Raw genomic sequence first — 22,453 nt, 5'->3', positions numbered from 1 at the left:
AACTTCAACCACTCTCTAACCTGTACCTCAAACTTCTTGAGCTCCTCCTTTGCGATGGTGTATAGAACTCCAGAGGAGTTGGGAAGAGCAGCCGTCCGCTCTGAGGTCTTCAGCCACTCCTCAAAACGAGAGAAGTCATCCAGAAACTTCTGCCACAGCCTCCACGTCTCCTCAATCCTACAAGAAGATGAGAGAGTGACGTTTGATACACACTTAGGGTTGCAAGGGGAGGGTATACTACTGGAAACGTTTGAAGTTTACCAGTAAGCTACCAGAATTTTGATAACTTTCAAGGAATATGTGGAATGTTATTAGATGGCATCTAGTGGCCTTTTTTGGGTACTTCAGATTATCACAGGTGCCTGTAATTATCTCTGGCCCTCTGTGTGGCCTTATCATATGTAAAATATATTTAACAAATCTAATAGAGATTATTTTAAAATAAAATATAGAATTTGTAAATATGTGAAGTTGTAAAACATTATCCTACATATAAACCATCAACTTAGTGAATACCGTTGGTGTTTAATATGAGAGTTTCAGCATGAAATATATATATATTTTTTTTACTCTTGTATTTATTTTACTATGTTATTATGTCTTTGTTATACATGTTTTGTGGCCAAACTGGTGGCAGTTATGAAAAAAGACAATAGTTGAAAGAGTTCATTTAAAATAATGGCATTGTTTATTAGAATTGATTTATTTTTCATTAATTAGGCAATTTTCACTTTAACCATATGGCCTATTTCCTAGAAACTCATGGAAGATATGAACACATATTTACAAAATGACTACTATTTATGAAAGTGATTCAAAAAATGTATTCAAGTATAAATGACCAAAGTTACCAAAATTACAGAAGAATGCTTATTTTCCACCATAATTTGCAAATAAATTCATTAAAAATCCTACAATGGGATTTTCTGGATTTTTGTCCTTCATTGTTGAAGTGTACCTATGATGAAAATTACCTCTATTACCTCTTTTTTACCTCTTACCTCTCATCTTTTTAAGTGGGAGAACTTGCACAATTGGTGGCTGACTAAATACGTTTTTGCCCCACTGTATGTACTGTGTGTGTGTGTGTGTGTGTGTGTGTGTGTGTGTGTGTGTGTGTGTGTGTGTGTGTGTGTGTGTGTGTGTGTGTGTGTGTGTGTGTGTGTGTGTGTGTGTGTGTGTGTGTGTGTGTGTGTGTGTGTGTGTGTACTGTACTGTACTGTACTGTATAGGACCCACTTGAGCCTCCTTTCCATGGACATGGCACAGATGTTCCTCCAGCGTCGGTCCAGGCCCCTGGTGGCCTGCTGGATGGAGTCACACTCTGTCTCCGTAGAACAGGCGTCACAGTCATGTAGCAACACTTCACACAGGTTCAACACAGACGCCACGCCTGTACTGTGCTTCTCTATGTCCCGCTGAATGTCCTGGAGGTGGAGAAAGGGGAAGGCAGAGAAAGAAGAAAGATGAGGATGGGTGGAGAAAGGGATGAAGAGTGGGTAAAATTGGAGGGTTGAGGACAGGAACAGAAACAGTGGGTGAGAAAAAAACACTGTCTTGAAATACCATAAAGACCTCACTTGGGCGATGACTTTCTACCCTGTTGCATCATCACCAGTTGTTCAGATGTTTACCACGTATTTTAGGAAATAAATCAAACCACATGATCTGATCATGTAGCTAGCCTTGCCTGCCTGTCTGTCTCTTTCAGAGTGAGTGTGTTCCTCCTACCTGCTGCTGGTTGAGTTTCCTCTGTATCTCTTGCGCGTCACAGGTGTCGTAGACGAGAGGTCTAGTCAGCTCTGTCTCGATGTGAGCGAGCCAGGAGCGCAGACTGCACATGTTCTTATCCAGCTGCTGCACCGCAACTAGCGTCTCCCTCAACTTCTTCACCCTGAGAGAGAGATTCAGTCATGTTAGATTCAGTCAGTCACCCTCCATACAAACAAACTAAATACTACCAGAACTTCATTCTACTACAGAAACCTTACCTACTGTATGTAGTCATACAATCACTGAAGATATCGACCATAACCACTAAAAAACTACAACAACAACTCAACAACCAAGAAGCAACCGTAACAACACAATATCACTCAGCTCCCCCATTATCACTAGTCCTCCATTAGGAATGAGAGGTAGAGAGGGGGGCCCCAGTACCACAACAAACCATAACCAACATGTCCGCAACCGAGAGGGCTGCAGGAGTGGAAGATGATACCCTGAGGTCAGAAGGGTTTAGGGATATGTTTACAGGACATATTTATGTGAATATTAAACTCCTACTGTAACCCCACATAACATCTGTCTGGGATCCATTTTGGACGTGTGATACATTAAAATCTAAATATGTAAAACGTTTATGGAGGTTGTGAGAAATGGAAAGAATGTCCTCTGATTTTAAATACACCCATTATAAACTGCCGAAGGAGCAGAGTCAACTCTTCACATTCACACTACTACACCCTTCAAAGTTATGCAGCTCTCTCACGTCGTCCCTCCCTGTCACACCAGAAATACTAGTATTGAATGCAGGCAGGAGCCATTCTGTACTGGATCCACTAATTAAAGTAAATAAGTTGTTACCCATTGGAAGTTTTTGGCAGGCGTCTGCCACTTTAGACACCCTATACCACTGTGACTGTGACTGTACAGGAGGCTGTATCACAGACCGGTCTATAGGGGCAGACGATATGGCATTATTATTTCAGCTGTGTATAGCCCGTGAGTACTCTGATCTATAAATGGACTGCCTCATCAGAATGTCATCATGCCAGGGAACTCACATCAATCAAATCAAATTTGATTTGTCGGATACACATATTTAGCATATGTATTATGGGTGTAGCGAAATGCTTGTGTTCCTAGCTCCAAAAGTGCAGTAATATCTAACGATACACACAAATCTAAAAGTAAAAGAAATGAATTAAGACACACATAAATATTATGAAGAGCAATGTCAGAGCAGCATTGACTAGAATACAGTACACACAGTGCCTTCGGAATGTATTCAGACCCATTCCCTTTTTCCACATTTTGTTACGTTACAGCCTTATTTAAAATTGCTAAAATAAAATAAAATCCTCATCAATCTACACACAATACCCCATAATGACAAAGTGAAAAACAGGTTTTTAGACATTTTTGCAAATGGATATATATTTTTAAACAGAAATACCTTATTTACATAAGTATTCAGACTCTGCTATGAAACTCGAAATTCAGCTCAGTTGCATCCTGTTTCCATTGATAATCCTTAAGATTATCAATTGATTGGCCATTATTTGGAAAGGCACACACCTGTCTATATAAGGTCCCACAGTTTACAGTGCATGTCAGAGCAAAAACCATGCCATGAGGTCGAAGGAATTGTCTGTAGAGCTCAGAGACAGGATTGTGTCGAGGCACAGATTTGGGGAAGGGTACCAAAAAATGTCTGCAGCGTTGAAGGTCCCCAAGAACACAGTGTCCTCCATTATTCTTAAATGGAAGAAGTATGGAACCACCAAGACTCTTCCTAGAACTGGCTGCCTGGCCAAACTGAGCAATCGGGAGAGAAGGGCTTTGGTGAGGGAGGTGACCATGAACCCAATGGTCCCTCTGACAGAGCTCCAGAGTTCCTCTGTGGCGATGGGAGAACCTTCCAGAAGGATAACCATCTCTGCAACACTCCACCAATCAGGCCTTTATGGTAGAGTGGCCAGACTGAAGCCACTCCGCAGTAAAAGGCACATGACAGGCAAAAGGAATCTCAGACCATGAGAAACAAGATTCTCTGTTCTGATGAAACCAAGATGAAACTATTTGGATTGGATGCCAAGCGTCACGCCTGGAGGAAACCAGGCACCATTCTTATGGTGAAGCATGGCGGTGGCAGCATCATGCTGAGCGGATGTTTTTTCAGCAGCAGGGCTGGGGGACTAGTCAGGATTGAGGGTAAGATGAACGGAGCAAAGTACAGATGAAAACCTGCCTCGGAACACTCAGGACCTCAGGCTGGGGTGAAGGTTCACCTTCCAACAGAACAATGACACTAAGCACACAGCCAAGACAATGGAGGAGTGGCTTCGGAACAAGTCTCTGAATGTCCTTTAGTGGCCCAGCCAGAGCCCCAACTTGAACCCGATCAAACATCTCTGGAGAGACCTGAAAATAGCTGTGCAGCAACGCTCCCCACCCAACCTGACAGAGCTTGAGAGGATCTGCAGAGAAGAACGAGAGGATCTGCAGAGAAGAATGGGAGAAACTCCCCAAATACAGGTGTACCAAGCTTGTAGCGTCATACCCAAGACTTGAGGCTGTAAACGCTGCCAAAGGTGCTTCAACAAAGTACTGAGTAAAGGGTCTGAATACTTATGTAAATGTGATATTTCAGTTATTTATTTTTCATTCATTTGCTAACATTTCTAAAAACCTGTTTTTGCTTTGTCATTATGTGTATTGTATGTCGATGGATGAGGGGGAAAAAAACAATTTAATCAATTTTAGAATAAGGCTGTAAAGTAACAAAATGTGGAAAAAGTCAAGGGGTCTGAATTCTTTCCGAATTAACATATATATTAGTAAAACAGTATGTAAACATTATCAAAGTGACCAAAAGTTGTCAAAAATATAAATAGTAAAGTAAAGTACAGATACCCCCAAAAACTACTTAAGCACTACTTTAAAGTATTTTTACATAAGTACTTTACTCCACTGGTAACTGGGTGGTAGCTGGCTAGTGGCAGTGACTAAGTTCAGGGCAGGGTACTAGGTGGTAGCTGGCTAGTGGCAGTGACTAAGTTCAGGGCAGGGTACTAGGTGGAAGCCGGCTAGTGGCAGTGACTAAGTTCAGGGCAGGGTACTAGGTGGAAGCCGGCTAGTGGCAGTGACTAAGTTCAGGGCAGGGTACTGGGTGGAAGCCGGCTAGTGGCAGTGACTAAGTTCAGGGCAGGGTACTAGGTGGAAGCCGGCTAGTGGCAGTGACTAAGTTCAGGGCAGGGTACTAGGTGGAAGCCGGCTAGTGGCAGTGACTAAGTTCAGGGCAGGGTACTAGGTGGAAGCCGGCTAGTGGCAGTGACTAAGTTCAGGGCAGGGTACTAGGTGGAAGCCGGCTAGTGGCAGTGACTAAGTTCAGGGCAGGGTACTAGGTGGAAGCTGGCTAGTGGCAGTGACTAAGTTCAGGGCAGGGTACTAGGTGGAAGCCGGCTAGTGGCAGTGACTAAGTTCAGGGCAGGGTACTAGGTGGAAGCTGGCTAGTGGCAGTGACTAAGTTCAGGGCAGGGTACTAGGTGGAAGCTGGCTAGTGGCAGTGACTAAGTTCAGGGCAGGGTACTAGGTGGAAGCCGGCTAGTGGCAGTGACTAAGTTCAGGGCAGGGTACTAGGTGGAAGCTGGCTAGTGGCAGTGACTAAGTTCAGGGCAGGGTACTAGGTGGAAGCTGGCTAGTGGCAGTGACTAAGTTCAGGGCAGGGTACTAGGTGGAAGCTGGCTAGTGGCAGTGACTAAGTTCAGGGCAGGGTACTAGGTGGAAGCCGGCTAGTGAAGGCTATTTAACAGTCAGATGGCATTGAGATAAAAGCTGTTTTTCAGTCTCTCGGTCCCATCTTTGATGCACCTGTATTGACCTCGCCTTCTGGATGATAGTGTTTAAACAGGCCATGGTGACATAGTTTAGTGGCTCCCAACATTGATACATGCTCTGTATATTAACAATATTATAATCAGTGTTGGGATTAGTTATTTGGGATTAGTTGGGATTAGTTACTTTACAATATTACTTTGGGTGGAAAGTAACATGTTATCTTACTAGTTATTAGTGTTTGATTCTGGACTGAAATAGGTGCCGGTATTCATTTTGGGTGTCTGTACTATTTATATTTAGGTGCAGGAGCTCCACAATACTTTTGAGCTAATATTATATAAGATGTGCAGGAGCTCAAGCAGTAGAAATTTGAGGTGCCAGTAAAATCTGTACAGATTTCCTATCGTTTCATTTAAAATCTTTCTCTGGAGCTGCCAATTCTGGATATAAACTGCATGTAAAACTACGCGGAACCATAGAGATGTCTAGAGTGCACACTTGCCACTAGGCGGGAAAGACTTCTATGGGCTTTTCTATCACAGAAGCGATCAATAGCTTGGATCAGAGCTGCGCCCTCTATACATTTCTATGGAAAGCAGATGTCATGACATTTGTCCAAACAGCCTTTCCCAGCTTGCCCAGAACTAAATGAGGAAGCAAGTCGAGATCCGATCATGGAAACGCGTCCGGTAGTGATATGATTCGGAAAGTATCATGTTATTTGACAAAGTAACTGTAATAATATTACCCAATTTGAAAGTAATCTGATTACGTAATAGTACCGCTTACACGGATTACAATCAATATCCCTAATATTCTAAATCACCAGCTATTTGCACAAGGTGAAAATAATATAGCATTGATGTACTGTTTATGCTTCTCACCCTAAGCAGCTACAGTATGTTTGGAACAGTAAAAGAGTAAAAGAGTAAAAGTCACTAAACTATCTCATGCTTCTCTCTTGTTGTTACCCACTGATGATGACAGAGAAAAGAAAGTTTGACATTGAAAGAGTTTTTGATCCCCTCAATGACCTTTTAGAGAGCAGAGAAACAACAGCCTATTCATCAACACAGAGAGAAATGTCTCAACATCTATAACAGTCAACAACAGCTAGCCTACTCCGCCCACACTCTGCTAGTGCACAAAGCTCTGCAATACTGTAGTTCTCCAGTATCCAGCCGACAGCAGACAACCTCTTACACTATTATCCAAAACCAGTTATTTGATTAAATAATTGCCTAATAGAGCAAACGAACATGCAAGCCAGATTCCAAACAACTCCAGTGTAATTTTCCAAGACAAAACAATTCCAGCACAATTCTCCAAGAAAAGCCTGCCTGTTGATATCGCAGTCACATTCCGGCAGATCCTCCGAGTCTTCGCTTGGGCATCCTGCCATGGTATCAGTCCCCAAGTCCAGAACCATGGGGGCAGGAATGTCCAAACTCAAAGCTAACGTCAATAAACAGTAACGTTATGGAGCTAGCTATGGTTTAAACTCCCTTCTCTATCTTCTGGGTGTCCCAAATGGGACTTTCCTTAGTCGAGCTAGTTTACCCCATGTAGTGTCGGGAGAGGGGGGTTAACATGAGGGGGGGGGGGGGGGTGGCACACTAGTGTTACTTGTCAACTGCTCTCAAAGGTATTAAAAAAAGACAGCCCAAATGGCATGTGTGTGTGTGTGTGTCTGAGAGTGACAAGTGCTGCTGTTGCTAAAAGAAGACTTACAGTCAGAGCCATGTGCCGCAGAGCAGGCAGACGGATGGAATGTCACACAGCAGGCGTGCACGGAGCCAGTGTGCACAGGAGATAAAAGTTCAAGTGTTTCTGTGAGAACTCCTGGAATGGGAAAAGTGTCTTCCCTTTTCAAACACTCTTAAGTTAAACTACTAAATACTTTCTCCAACTGCTGAAAAACTCCACAAGTTGAGACAAAATGAAAGTATGTTTAAGGTTTTCTTATACTTCTGAGAAACTACTTGTGAGAAACTGACTCTGCTTTAAGTTTTCCTTGTGGAAAAAGGGACGGACAGAATCGAACAAGTCTGCAGCTGTCTGTGAGGTCACTTACTGCCCACACCCCCTCCTCTTCTCCCCTCCTCCCTCCATTCCATTCTCAGAGGGCAACAGCCGGGGGAAGATAGAGGGAGGGAAAGAGAGAGGGGAACAGTTGGTTCAGCAAGAGGAAGGGGAAAGAGAGAGGGGAACAGTTGGCTCAGCAAGAGGAAGGGGAAAGAGAGAGGGGAACAGTTGGCTCAGCAAGAGGAAGGGGAAAGAGAGAGGGGAACAGTTGGCTCAGCAAGAGGAAAGGGAAAGAGAGAGGGGAACCGTTGGCTCAGCAAGAGGAAGGGGAAAGAGAGAGGGGAACAGTTGGTTCAGCAAGAGGAAGGGGAAAGAGAGAGGGGAACAGTTGGCTCAGCAAGAGGAAGGGGAAAGAGAGAGGGGAACAGTTGGCTCAGCAAGAGGAAGGGGAAAGAGAGAGGGGAACCGTTGGCTCAGCAAGAGGAAGGGGAAAGAGAGAGGGGAACCGTTGGCTCAGCAAGAGGAAGGGGAAAGAGAGAGGGGAACAGTTGGCTCAGCAAGAGGAAGGGGAAAGAGAGAGGGGAACAGTTGGCTCAGCAAGAGGAAGGGGAAAGAGAGAGGGGAACAGTTGACTCAGCAAGAGGAAGGGGAGAGAGGGGAACAGTTGGCTCAGCAAGAGGAAGGGGAAAGAGAGAGGGGAACAGTTGGCTCAGCAAGAGGAAGGGGAAAGAGAGAGGGGAACAGTTGGCTCAGCAAGAGGAAGGGGAAAGAGAGAGGGGAACAGTTGGCTCAGCAAGAGGAAGGGGAAAGAGAGAGGGGAACAGTTGGCTCAGCAAGAGGAAGGGGAAAGAGAGAGGGGAACAGTTGGCTCAGCAAGAGGAAGGGGAAAGAGAGAGGGGAACAGTTGGCTCAGCAAGAGGAAGGGGAAAGAGAGAGGGGAACAGTTGGCTCAGCAAGAGGAAGGGGAAAGAGAGAGGGGAACAGTTGGCTCAGCAAGAAGAAGGGGAAAGAGAGAGGGGAACCGTTGGCTCAGCAAGAGGAAGGGGAAAGAGAGAGGGGAACCGTTGGCTCAGCAAGAGGAAGGGGAAAGAGAGAGGGGAACAGTTGGCTCAGCAAGAGGAAGGGGAAAGAGAGAGGGGAACAGTTGGCTCAGCAAGAGGAAGGGGAAAGAGAGAGGGGAACAGTTGGCTCAGCAAGAGGAAGGGGAAAGAGAGAGGGGAACAGTTGGCTCAGCAAGAGGAAGGGGAGAGAGAGAGAGGGGAACAGTTGGCTCAGCAAGAAGAAGGGGAAAGAGAGAGGGGAACAGTTGACTCAGCAAGAGGAAGGGGAAAGAGAGAGGGGAACAGTTGGCTCAGCAAGAGGAAGGGGAAAGAGAGAGGGGAACAGTTGACTCAGCAAGAGGAAGGGGAAAGAGAGAGGGGAACAGTTGGTTCAGCAAGAGGAAGGGAGAGAGAGAGGGGAACAGTTGCCTCAGCAAGAAGAAGGGGAAAGAGAGAGGGGAACAGTTGGCTCAGCAAGAGGAAGGGGAAAGAGAGAGGGGAACAGTTGGCTCAGCAAGAGGAAGGGGAAAGAGAGAGGGGAACAGTTGGCTCAGCAAGAGGAAGGGGAAAGAGAGAGGGGAACAGTTGGCTCAGCAAGAGGAAGGGGAAAGAGAGAGGGGAACAGTTGGCTCAGCAAGAGGAAGGGGAAAAGAGAGGGGAACAGTTGGCTCAGCAAGAGGAAGGGGAGAGAGAGAGGGGAACAGTTGGCTCAGCAAGAAGAAGGGGAAAGAGAGAGGGGAACAGTTGGCTCAGCAAGAGGAAGGGGAAAGAGAGAGGGGAACAGTTGGCTCAGCAAGAGGAAGGGGAAAGAGAGAGGGGAACAGTTGGCTCAGCAAGAGGAAGGGGAAAGAGAGAGGGGAACAGTTGGCTCAGCAAGAGGAAGGGGAAAGAGAGAGGGGAACAGTTGGCTCAGCAAGAGGAAGGGGAAAGAGAGAGTGGAACAGTTGGCTCAGCAAGAGGAAGGGGAAAGAGAGAGGGGAACAGTTGGCTCAGCAAGAGGAAGGGGAAAGAGAGAGGGGAACAGTTGGCTCAGCAAGAGGAAGGGGAAAGAGAGAGGGGAACAGTTGGCTCAGCAAGAGGAAGGGGAAAGAGAGAGGGGAACAGTTGACTCAGCAAGAGGAAGGGGAAAGAGAGAGGGGAACAGTTGGCTCAGCAAGAGGAAGGGGAAAGAGAGAGGGGAACAGTTGACTCAGCAAGAGGAAGGGGAAAGAGAGAGGGGAACAGTTGGCTCAGCAAGAGGAAGGGGAAAGAGAGAGGGGAACAGTTGGCTCAGCAAGAGGAAGGGGAAAGAGAGAGGGGAACAGTTGGCTCAGCAAGAGGAAGGGGAAAGAGAGAGGGGAACAGTTGGCTCAGCAAGAAGAAGGGGAAAGAGAGAGGGGAACAGTTGGCTCAGCAAGAGGAAGGGGAAAGAGAGAGGGGAACAGTTGGCTCAGCAAGAGGAAGGGGAAAGGGAGAGGAAGAGGAAGAGAAGAGGAAGGCATGAGAGCTCTTTTGCTCTCTTTCTTTTTACCTCTCTGTTGTCCGGACACCAAGACCAACAGGCCTAGTCACAGCTATTCTAGTCATGTGACTCACAGGCGTCCTCTCACTCAAGACTTCTCCACTAGGAGGAAGCGAATTGCTGTGAATTTACAGAACATCATATCACTTCCCACCCAAGCTGCACAGACCGAACACATCCACATGACCTATAGATGTGCATCATCATCATCACCACTCTTTTTGATATTTACTGAAACCCTCATATTAAAACACCAATAGCATTCACTGATTTTGGATAATGATTTACAACTTTTTATTTTAAAATCATCTTATTTAATTATTTAATTACACTCAGTGGCCAGTTTATTAGATACACCCATCTAGTACTGGGTCGGACCCCCCTTTGCCTTTAGAAGAGGCTGAATTCTTCGGGGCATGGAAACGTTGCTCATTTGGTATCAAGGAACCTAATGTGTGCCAGAAAAACATTCCCCACACCGTTACACCACCACCCGCCTGTACTGTTGACACCAGGCAGGATGGGGCCATGGACTCATGCTGTTTACGCCAAATCCTGACTCTGCCATCAGCATGACGCAACAGTAATCGAGATTCATCTAATGTTTTTCCACTCCTCAAATGTCCAGTGTTGGTCGAAGTAGAATGGCCCACTGGAGCCACTTCTTGTTGTTAGTTGATAGGAGTGGAACCTGGTGTGGTCGTCTGCTGTAATAGCCCATCTGTGACAAGGACAGACGAGTTGTGCATTCTGAGAAGCCATTCTGCACACCACTGTTGTACTGCGCCATTATTTGCATATTTCTGGTCCGCCTCTTAGCTTGCACGACTTCTCATCAACGAGCTGTTTTCGCCCACAGGACTGCCACTGACTGGATGTTTTTCTGTTGTCCTTCCACCTCTCATCAACGAGCTGTTTTCGCCCACAGGACTGCCACTGACTGGATGTTTTTCTGTTGTCCTTCCACCTCTCACCAACGAGCTGTTTTCGCCCACAGGACTGCCACTGACTGGATGTTTTTCTGTTGTCCTTCCACCTCTCATCAACGAGCTGTTTTCGCCCACAGGACTGCCACTGACTGGATGTTTTTCTGTTGTCCTTCCACCTCTCATCAACGAGCTGTTTTCGCCCACAGGACTGCCACTGACTGGATGTTTTTCTGTTGTCCTTCCACCTCTCACCAACGAGCTGTTTTCGCCCACAGGACTGCCACTGACTGGATGTTTTTCTGTTGTCCTTCCACCTCTCATCAACGAGCTGTTTTCGCCCACAGGACTGCCACTGACTGGATGTTTTTCTGTTGTCCTTCCACCTCTCATCAACGAGCTGTTTTCGCCCACAGGTCTGCCACTGACTGGATGTTTTTCTGTTGTCCTTCCACCTCTCATCAACGAGCTGTTTTCGCCCACAGGACTGCCACTGACTGGATGTTTTTCTGTTGTCCTTCCACCTCTCATCAACGAGCTGTTTTCGCCCACAGGACTGCCACTGACTGGCTGTTTTTCTGTTGTCCTTCCACCTCTCATCAACGAGCTGTTTTCGCCCACAGGACTGCCACTGACTGGATGTTTTTCTGTTGTCCTTCCACCTCTCATCAACGAGCTGTTTTCACCCACAGGACTGCCACTGACTGAATGTTTTTCTGTTGTCCTTCCACCTCTCATCAACGAGCTGTTTTCGCCCACAGGACTGCCACTGACTGGATGTTTTTCTGTTGTCCTTCCACCTCTCACCAACGAGCTGTTTTCGCCCACAGGACTGACACTGACTGGATGTTTTTCTGTTGTCCTTCCACCTCTCATCAACGAGCTGTTTTCACCCACAGGACTGCCACTGACTGGATGTTTTTCTGTTGTCCTTCCACCTCTCATCAACGAGCTGTTTTCACCCACAGGACTGCCACTGACTGGATGTTTTTCTGTTGTCCTTCCACCTCTCATCAACGAGCTGTTTTCGCCCATAGGACTGCCACTGACTGGATGTTTTTCTGTTGTCCTTCCACCTCTCATCAACGAGCTGTTTTCGCCCACAGGACTGCCACTGACTGGATGTTTTTCTGTTGTCCTTCCACCTCTCATCAACGAGCTGTTTTCGCCCACAGGACTGCCACTGACTGGATGTTTTTCTGTTGTCCTTCCACCTCTCATCAACGAGCTGTTTTCGCCCACAGGACTGCCACTGACTGGATGTTTTTCTGTTGTCCTTCCACCTCTCACCAACGAGCTGTTTTCGCCCACAGGACTGCCACTGACTGGATGTTTTTCTGTTGTCCTTCCACCTCTCACCAACGAGCTGTTTTCGCCCACAGGACTGCCACTGACTGGATGTTTTTCTGTTGTCCTTCCACCTCTCACCAACGAGCTGTTTTCGCCCACAGGACTGCCACTGACTGGATGTTTTTCTGTTGTCCTTCCACCTCTCATCAACGAGCTGTTTTCGCCCACAGGACTGCCACTGACTGGATGTTTTTCTGTTGTCCTTCCACCTCTCATCAACGAGCTGTTTTCGCCCACAGGACTGCCACTGACTGGATGTTTTTCTGTTGTCCTTCCACCTCTCATCAACGAGCTGTTTTCGCCCACAGGACTGCCACTGACTGGATGTTTTTCTGTTGTCCTTCCACCTCTCACCAATGAGCTGTTTTCGCCCACAGGACTGCCACTGACTGGATGTTTTTCTGTTGTCCTTCCACCTCTCACCAACGAGCTGTTTTCGCCCACAGGACTGCCACTGACTGGATGTTTTTCTGTTGTCCTTCCACCTCTCACCAACGAGCTGTTTTCGCCCACAGGACTGCCACTGACTGGATGTTTTTGTTTGTTGCACCGTTCTCTGTAAACCCTAGACACTGTCGTGCGTGAAAACCCCCAGCTGTCGGCCGTTTCTGAGATATTGGAAACGGCACACCTGGCACCAACGATCATACCACGCTCAAAGTAATTCAGGTGACTCGTTTAGTTCATTCTAACGCTCAATCAAACAATACTGAATGCCTCAATTCTTCTCTACCTGCTTTATATAGCAAGCCACTGCCACGTGACTCACTGTCTGTAGGAGTTAACCATTTTCATGAATGGGGTACCTAATAAACTGAGTGTATTGTACATGCCATAAGGCCTCATAAGGCCACACAGAGGGCCAGAGATAATTACAGACACCTGTTGCTCGATCATCCTATTTTTCTAACTTAATTGAGGAAAATAAGAACAATCGAAATTCCTTTTTGATACTGTCGCAAAGCTAACTAAAAAGCAGCATTCCCCAAGAGAGGATGACTTTCACTTTAGCAGTGATAAATTCATGAACTTCTTTGAGGAAAAGATTATGATTATTAGAAAGCAAATTACGGACTCCTCTTTAAATCTGCGTATTCCTTAAGCTCAGTTGTCCTGAGTCTGCACAACTCTCCCAGGACCTAGGATCAAGAGAGACGCTCAAGTGTTTTAGTACTATATCTCTTGACACAATGATGAAAATAATCATGGCCTCTAAACCTTCAAGCTGCATTCTGGACCCTATTCCAACTAAACTACTGAAAGAACTGCTTCCTGTGCTTGACCCTCCTATGTTGAACATAATAAACGGCTCTCTATCCACCGGATATGTACCAAACTCACTAAAAGTGGCAGTAATAAAGCCTCTCTTGAAAAAAGCCAAACCTTGACCAAGAAAATATAAAAAACTATCGGCCTATATCGAATCTTCCATTCCTCTCATTTTTTTTTGAAAAGGCTGTTGCGCAGCAACTCACTGCCTTCCTGAAGACAAACAATGTATACGAAATGCTTCAGTCTGGTTTTAGACCCCATCATAGCACTGAGACGGCACTTGTGAAGGTGGTAAATTACATTTTAATGGCATCGGACCGAGGCCCTGCATCTGTCCTCGTGCTCCTAGACCTTAGTGCTGCTTTTGATACCATCGATCACCACATTCTTTTGGAGAGATTGGAAACCCAAATTGGTCTACACGGACAAGTTCTGGCCTGGTTTAGATCTTATCTGTCGGAAAGATATCAGTTTGTCTCTGTGAATGGTTTGTCCTCTGATAAATCAACTTTAAATGTCGGTGTTCCTCAAGGTTCCGTTTTAGGACCACTATTGTTTTCACTATATATTTTACCTCTTGGGGATGTTATTCGAAAACATAATGTTAACTTTCACTGCTATGCGGATGACACACAGCTGTACATTTCAATGAAACATGATGAAGCCCCAAAATTGCCCTTGCTAGAAGCATGTGTTTCAGACATAAGGAAGTGGATGGCTGCAAACTTTTCACTTTTAAACTCGGACAAAACAGAGATGCTTGTTCTAGGTCCCAATAAACAAAGAGATATTCTGTTGAATCTGACAATTAATCTTAATGGTTGTACAGTCGTCTCAAATAAAACTCTGGACCCTGATCTCTCTTTTGAAGAACATATCAAGACCATTTCAAGGACAGCTTTTTTCCATCTACGTAACATTGCAGAAATCAGAAACTTTCTGTCCCAAAATGATGCAGAAAAATGTATCCATGCTTTTGTCACTTCTAGGTTAGACTACTGCAATGCTCTACTTTCCGGCTACCCGGATAAAGCACTAAATAAATTTCAGTTAGTGCTAAATACGGCTGCTAGAATCCTGACTAGAACCAAAAAAATGTATCATATTACTCCAGTGCTAGCCTCTCTACACTGGCTTCCTGTCAAAGCAAGGGCTGATATCAAGGTTTTACTGCTAACCTACAAAGCATTACATGGGCTTGCTCCTACCTATCTCTCTGATTTGGTCCTGCCGTACATACCTACACGTACGCTACGGTCACAAGACGCAGGCCTCCTAATTGTCCCTAGAATTTCTAAGCAAACAGCTGGAGGCAGGGCTTTCTCCTATAGAACTCCATTTTTATGGAACGGTCTGCCTACCCATGTCAGAGACGCAAACTCGGTCTCAACATATAAGTCTTTACTGAAGACTTATCTCTTCAGTGGGACATATGATTGAGTGTAGTCTGGCCCAGGAGTGGGAAGGTGAACGGAAAGGCTCTGGAGCAACGAACTGCAGTTGACTCAGCAAGAGGAAGGGGAAAGAGAGAGGGGAACAGTTGACTCAGCAAGAGGAAGGGGAAAGAGAGAGGGGAACAGTTGGCTCAGCAAGAGGAAGGGGAAAGAGAGAGGGGAACAGTTGGCTCAGCAAGAGGAAGGGGAAAGAGAGAGGGGAACAGTTGGCTCAGCATGAGGAAGGGGAAAGAGAGAGGGGAACAGTTGGCTCAGCAAGAGGAAGGGGAAAGAGAGAGGGGAACAGTTGGCTCAGCAAGAGGAAGGGGAAAGAGAGAGGGGAACAGTTGGCTCAGCAAGAGGAAGGGGAAAGAGAGAGGGGAACAGTTGACTCAGCAAGAGGAAGGGGAAAGAGAGAGGGGAACAGTTGGCTCAGCAAGAGGAAGGGTTGTCTCTGCCTGGCCGGTTCCCCTCTTTCCACTGGGATTCTCTGCCTCTCACTGGCTTGCTGGGGCTCTCTCATGCCGTCCCTGGAGGGGGTGCGTCACCTGAGTGGGTTGATTCACTGATGTGGTCATCCTGTCTGGGTTGGCGCCCCCCTTGGGTTGTTCCATGGCGGAGATCTTTGTGGGCTATACTCAGCCTTGTCTTAGGATGGTAAGTTGGTGGTTGAAGATATCCTTCTAGTGGTGTGGGGGCTGTGCTTTGGCAAGGTGGGTGGGGTTATATCCTTCCTGTTTGGCCCTGTCCGGGGGTGTCCTCGGATGGGGCCACAGTGTCTCCTGACCCCTCCTGTCTCAGCCTCCAGTATTTATGCTGCAGTAGTTTATGTGTCGGGGGGCTAGCGTCAGTTTGTTATATCTGGAGTACTTCTCCTGTTCTATTCGGTGTCCTGTGTGAATCGAAGTGTGCGTTCTCTAATTCTCTCCTTCTCTCTTTCTTTCTCTGTCTCGGTGGACCTGAGCCCTAGGACCATGCCCCAGGACTACCTGACATGATGACTCCTTGCTGTCCCCAGTCCACCTGGCCGTGCTGCTGCTCCAGTTTCAATTGTTCTGCCTTATTATTATTCGACCATGCTGGTAATTTATGAACATTTGAACATCTTGGCCATGTTCTGTTATAATCTCCACCCGGCACAGCCAGAAGAGGACTGGCCACCCCAGATAGCATGGTTCCTCTCTATGTTTCTTCCTAGGTTTTGGCCTTTCTAGGGAGTTTTTCCTAGCCACCGTGCTTCTACACCTGCATTGCTTGCTGTTTGGGGTTTTAGGCTGGGTTTCAGTACAGCACTTTGAGATATCAGCTGATGTACGAAGGGCTGTATAAATAAATGTGATTTGATTTGATAATCTGAAGTACCCTAAAAGGGCCACTAGATGCCTCGATGGCTCTCTCCCACTGCTATGTCAATGGATCATAGTGTGGTTGTTCATTTTATCATGTCTTTTTCACCTGTGCTCAATCATCATATGATTTCTCACCCTCCCCATGACTTCTGAGTGGCAGAATGTGATGTAAAGCCAACTCAGCAACTCTGTTCACTCCCTCCCCCCATAGGGATTTACAGTGCATAAAATGCACAACTTAATCTTTGACCATGATGACACTTTCCCTTTCTGACGGGTCTCCATTCTGTTTTCTGACTCCTGAGTGGCGCAGCGGTCTAAGGCACTGCATCTCAGTGCTTGAGGCAGCACTACAGACACCCTGGGTCGTATCCAGGCTGTATCACAACCGGACGCGATTGGGAGTCCCATAGGGTGGCACACAATTGGCCCAGCGTCGTCCAGGTTTGGCTGTCATTGTAAATAAGAATTTGTTCTTAACTGACTTGACTAGTTAAATAAAGATACAATCAAATCAAAAAATTAAAAGGGGGTCATGTTCACTCCTCTGCTTCCTGAAATTGACAACTAACTCCTATGTTTTGCTGACCTTTAGGGAGAAATTGTTGTCATAACACCACAATGCCAGTTAACCTCCTCCCTATAAGCTGATTCATTGTTGTTGGTTATCAGGCCTACAACCATGGTGTCATCAGCAAACTTGATGATAGAGTTGGGTATTGTGCAAAGCCACAGTCGTGAGTGAACAGGGAGTACAGCAGAGGGCTGAGGACACACCCCTGGCTGGCCGCTGTGTTGAGTCAGTGTGGAGAAGGTGTTGCTGCCAATCCTCACAGTCCAGGATCCAGTTGCAGAGAGTGGTATCCAGACCCAGGGTTCTGAGCTTGGTGTTGAGCTTGGAGGGAACAATAGTGTTGAATGTTGAACTGTAATCAATCAACAGTATTCTCACATAGGTGTTCCTCTTGTCCTGATGTGTTATAGCCGTGTGAATAGTGATGGAAATGGCATCTTCCATGGATCTGTTGGAGAGGTAGACAATTTGGACTGGGTCCAGTGTGCCTGGAATGCTGGCCTTGATGTGGGCAATGACCAGCCTCTCAAAGCACTTTACGATGACCGGGGTGAGTGCAACGGGGCATGTCAACTTGTCCTTCTTGGGGACTGGGACAATGGTGGTCTCCTTGAAACAGGTGTAGACTACAGCCTGGGACAGGTTTAATATGTCCAAAAAGACACCCGCCAGCCGGTCAGCACACACTCTGAGGATGCAGCCAGGGATGCCATCTGGGCCGGCGGCTTTGAGAGTATTCACTCTTGATCCTCACGTCAGCCTCGGAGAGTATAAGCACCTAGTCATCCGGATCAGCGAGTCTCTTTGGTGTTATCTGTCTCGAAGCGAGCATAGAATGTGTTAAACTCATCTGGGAGGGAGGCTTTGGTGGGCACCACACAGCTGGATTTGCCTTTGTACTCCGTGATAGTCCGTAGTCCTTGCCACATGTGTTGCGAGTCTGAGTTGTTGAACAGTAATTAAAGTTTGAGTCTGTATTGTCTTTTTGCATTCCAAATGGATTTACAGAGGTAGTATCTGCTCACCTTATACACGTAACGCGCCACCGAGTCATCAGCGTTCGTTCTGCTGACAATGAATGCTGCAGTACGGGCTCTCAGCATTGTACGGATATCTCCGTTCATCCAGGGCTTTTGGTTGGGGTATGTACGGATTGTTATTGTGGGAGGCACAATGATGGACAGGGCACAGTGAAGGCACAGTGAAGAAGACACAGTGATGCCAAAACGTTGGTGTTGATATATAGAGTGTGTGACTCTCTTTATTTTTTATTGCGTGCAGTTAATCGCTGTTAGCCAGAACCTCGACACAAAATAACTTGTGTGTGTGTGTGTGTGGTACAACATCATAAACACATTTGGGAGTGGGACAACAGTAGACTAAAGAAAAAGTACTAAAACATATATTTTTTGTAAAGTGATCCTTTAACTTTAATCTCCCCACTCACCCACATTGCACCCAGATCCCCTTCATGCTCACCTAGCAGCGATGAGGTCCAGCAGGTGTTGCCAGCGCTCGCTGACCTTGCTGAGTTTGTGTTGTATCTCTGCAGCCTTGCTCTCATGGCTGGCCCTGGCCAAGCGCTCCCCCATCACCTGCAGCTGCTGCTTATTCTCCTGGGCCACACCAATCTCTTCCTGGTAGTCCTGGGGGAGGGGGATTGCAAAAAGAGGTTGTGAGAAGGTATGAGATCGAGATTGAGAGAGTGTGTGTGTCTGAGTGTGCGTGCGTGTGTGTGTGTGTGCGTGCGTGTGAGTGTGTGTATTGTTGTGTGTCTTGATCATGAAGATGTCTGAATAAGTGTGTATTTATATGTTGTGTTTATGTCTTTGTGAGTGTGTGTGTAATCACCTTGCGCAGCTTCTCGATCATCTCCTGGATGCTGATGTCTCCATTCTGAGACACCTTGCTCTCCATCTGGGTGAGCCACTCACACAGGTCCTTGTTCTTCTCGTTAAACACTGCCCACTCATTCAGCTTCTCACTCACCTGCTGCCTGCGCAGGGACAGCTATGGAGGGGAGGAGGGGGGTGGGGGTCAGAGGAGGAGGGCGCAGAAGAAAAACAGAGTCAATAAAAACTCTTTGAAACAGCAACCACAAAGCGGGCCAAGCTCCCAGCCCTGTGCAGTTATCTATGCATATCCTCTCTGCCGGAACCAAACTAACCCCGACCTTACATTATCTCTAAGGCACAATGACACTGTGTGAGTGACGTCCGGAACATAAGCAATAGATATGCTTACTGAACACACAGCATATGGACTTCATCACAGTTAAGACACCATTGCTGTGTCTCTGTTCATTGTGCTAAAGAGCCATGCACAGTCAGGCCAAGCTAACAATGTGTAACAAATATATAGCCCACTGTTTATTTTAGCATAATGTGTAATGATCTGGGCACAGACTGATTAAATAGTACTCGCAAAACACCAGTCTCAATGTCAACAGCGAAGAGGCGACTCCGGGATGCTGGCTTCCTAGGCAGAGTTCCTCTGTCCAGTATCTGTGTTCTTTTGCCCATCTTAATCATTTATTTTTATTAGCCAGTCTGAGATGTGGCTTTTTCTTTGCAACTGCGGCATCCCAGAGTCGCCTCTTCACTGTTGACATTGAGACTGGTGATTTGCGGGTACTATTTAATGAAGCTGCCAGTAGAGAACTTGTGAGGCGTCTGTTTCTCAAACTAGACGCTAATGTACTTGTCCTCTTGCTCAGTTGTGCACCGGGTCCTCACACTCATCTTTCTATTCTGGTTAGGGCCTGTTTGTGCTGTTCTTTGAAGGGAGTAGTACACAGCGCTGTACGAGATCTTCAGTTTCTTGACAATTTCTCGCATGGAATAGCCTTCATTTCTCAGAAAATGAATAGACTGACGAGTTTCAGAAGAAAGGTCTTTGTTTCTGGCCATTTTGAGCGTGTAATCAAAACGACAAATGCTGATGCTCCAGATACTCAACTAGTCTAAAGAAGGTCAGTTGTATTTCTTCTTTAATCAGAACAACAGTTTCAGCTGTGCTAACATAATTGCAAAAGGGTTTTCTAATGATCAATTTGCCTTTTAAAATTATAAACTTGGATTAGCTAACACAACGTGGCATTGGGACACATGAGTGATGGTTGCTGATAATGGGCCTCTGTACACATATGTAGATATTCCATAAAAAAGTTTCCAGCTTCAATAGTCATTTACAATATTAACAAAGTCTACTGTATTTGTGATCAATTTGATGTTCTTTTAATGGGCAGAAAATGTGCTTCTCTTTCAAAAACAAGGACATTTCTAAGTGACCCAAACCTTTGAACGGTAGTGTATATCCTCCCACTGTGTGTGTGTGTGTGTGTGTGCGCCAGGTGTGTCTACCTGGTGACAGATCTCCTCCCACTGGCGCTGCAACAGCTGGAGGCGGTCCTGCAGGACTGTGAGGTCATCAGCACTGACCACACCCTCCAGAGAATCCCTCAGCAGGAACAGAGAGGTGAGGTCATCAGTCCAGCCATCCACATTGCTCTCTAACTCCTACACCACACAGAGAGATGATGGGTCCCGATACAGCTCTTCAACTACTTAACATTAATTGAAAGAGAGGTACACATGTCACGTCCTGACCATAGAAAGCGTCTATTTTCTATGGTACAGTAGGTCAGGGCGTGACTGGGGGGTTGTTCTAGTTTATATTTTCTATGTGGGGTTCTAGGTTTATTTCTATGTTGGTGATTTGTATGATTCCCAATTAGAGGCAGCTGGTTATCGTTGTCTCTAATTGGGGATCATACTTAAGTAAACATTTTTACACCTGTGGGTTATGGGATATTGTTTATGTTTAGTTGCCTGTTAGCACCGCATTGTTAGTCACATTTTGTTTATACTTTATTTGTTTTGTCTTTGCTAAAGTTTCACTTTATTCTTTAATAAATATGTGGAACTCTACGTACGCTGCGCCTTGGTCCGTTTATACAAAAGATTGTGATAACACACAAACACAATAAATTAAACTAATATAAATTAATGCAGAGTAGGGCTGAGCGATATGGCCAAAATATCATACATATCATGGTATTTTTCTAATTTTGACGGTATTTGATGGTATTTCATGTTTTTGATTAATAAAAGCTCTACATTTGCTTTATGAGTAGTGACTGATCCTAGGGTGGCAACACATTTATTCTTAATGATTTCAATTAGTCTTTTTTTATGAGTTTTATAATGTTCAATTCAACCTAAAGTAATTTCCTGCATTTCCATCCATTTCTGCATTTCCTGCACTCAATTCGGATCATTTCCAAACTGCCACGATATGGACAAAAATACTAGGCCTTATTTTTAACCAAATGTTGCAATTGCGATTTAGATCAAAACACTTGGATGAACTTTTGGAATCATGGAAATATAATGTTTATTAGTGATGTTCCGTGTTTCCTATGGGACCCTATACTCTTTGGCTACATTAAATCTTTGCCTATTACTCTTTGATTTAGAAGATAATGTTGCATAAACAACATTCTGATTTAGGCCTCCACCAGCACTGGTATCAGGCTGTATTAGCCAGCTACGTTTGCTCTGACTCAGTACTTTTATTAGCTAGTTAGCTAGCGATTAGCATTAGTGGCTAACATGATTTAGCTTAACTTGCTAAGAAAATACAAATTAGCTGTTTGCTGATGTAAGAAACACAAACTAATATTGTAATTATAGAATGCTTGTGAATTGAAATTGAAAACAACATTGTTGTCATCAACATGTGATGCATTGACCATGCAGACTGAACGAAAGTGTCTCGTGGTCAAGCAACAACAAATGCGCTCCTTGAGTGAAGGGCTGGGACTAGGTCTGTGTGGAAGCGGCGTGGAGAGAGAGCAGAGAGGGACGACTCAGGTAGCCGAGTAAACTATACAAATTGACGTTACAAACTGCCTATCACATTTAACAAACCAAACAGTCAAATACCGTTATAGAAGGTAAAGTAAAAACCCAAATTGATCCGTGCATCAATACCGGTATATAGTCAAATATGGTAACCGCCCTGCCTTAATGCAGAGCTGAGCAAATCTTTTTGGGTTTGAGAAGATTGTAACAAAATATTATATAGACTAACTGAGCCTAGCCAACCTGAGCGTCACACAAGCTATTTAATCTGTTGTTTGAGCACCACTGCATCACCAGATGGTGCTGCGGGTGATGAGTCATAAAAGTCACAGAAAACACTAGGAGGACGCTTCTTAAAACGCTTCAGCTGAAAACATGACTAAGGCTAAATGAACCATAAAAATGATGTATGTATGAAGCACAGCATCTTAAGGGCTAGCATTTCCTCTTAGATGGAAACATAACCAACAACATTATCTTACCGTGTTAAATCTTAGATGTAAAACAGGGAAATCTATCATTGTATCAAACCTTAATTGCTAAGACTGAACACAAA

At 45.5% G+C, this 22,453-nt stretch overlaps 1 protein-coding gene across 8 annotated transcripts in view; it reads right to left on the bottom strand.

The window, feature by feature from the left end:
- syne1a (spectrin repeat containing, nuclear envelope 1a) overlaps window positions 1–22,453 on the bottom strand; it is a 234,487-nt gene that overhangs the window by 19,754 nt on the left and 192,280 nt on the right. For 6 of the 8 annotated variants that reach the window (XM_046298670.1, XM_046298663.1, XM_046298665.1 and 3 more), the window contains 7 exons: window positions 20,395–20,550; window positions 18,884–19,042; window positions 18,512–18,678; window positions 10,138–10,248; window positions 1,732–1,894; window positions 1,240–1,427; window positions 27–177 (listed from right to left, as the gene is read on the bottom strand). In XM_046298670.1, coding sequence (XP_046154626.1) covers window positions 27–177; window positions 1,240–1,427; window positions 1,732–1,894; window positions 10,138–10,248; window positions 18,512–18,678; window positions 18,884–19,042; window positions 20,395–20,550 — 1,095 coding nt within the window. The remainder of the gene's footprint in view (window positions 1–26; window positions 178–1,239; window positions 1,428–1,731; window positions 1,895–10,137; window positions 10,249–18,511; window positions 18,679–18,883; window positions 19,043–20,394; window positions 20,551–22,453) is intronic. The other 2 variants (XM_046298666.1, XM_046298669.1) reach the window with 1 other exon arrangement.

Source organism: Oncorhynchus gorbuscha, linkage group LG14 (genome assembly GCF_021184085.1).
Source record: "Oncorhynchus gorbuscha isolate QuinsamMale2020 ecotype Even-year linkage group LG14, OgorEven_v1.0, whole genome shotgun sequence".
Taxonomy (NCBI): domain Eukaryota; kingdom Metazoa; phylum Chordata; class Actinopteri; order Salmoniformes; family Salmonidae; genus Oncorhynchus; species Oncorhynchus gorbuscha.
This window is presented reverse-complemented; position numbering and strand designations above follow the sequence as displayed.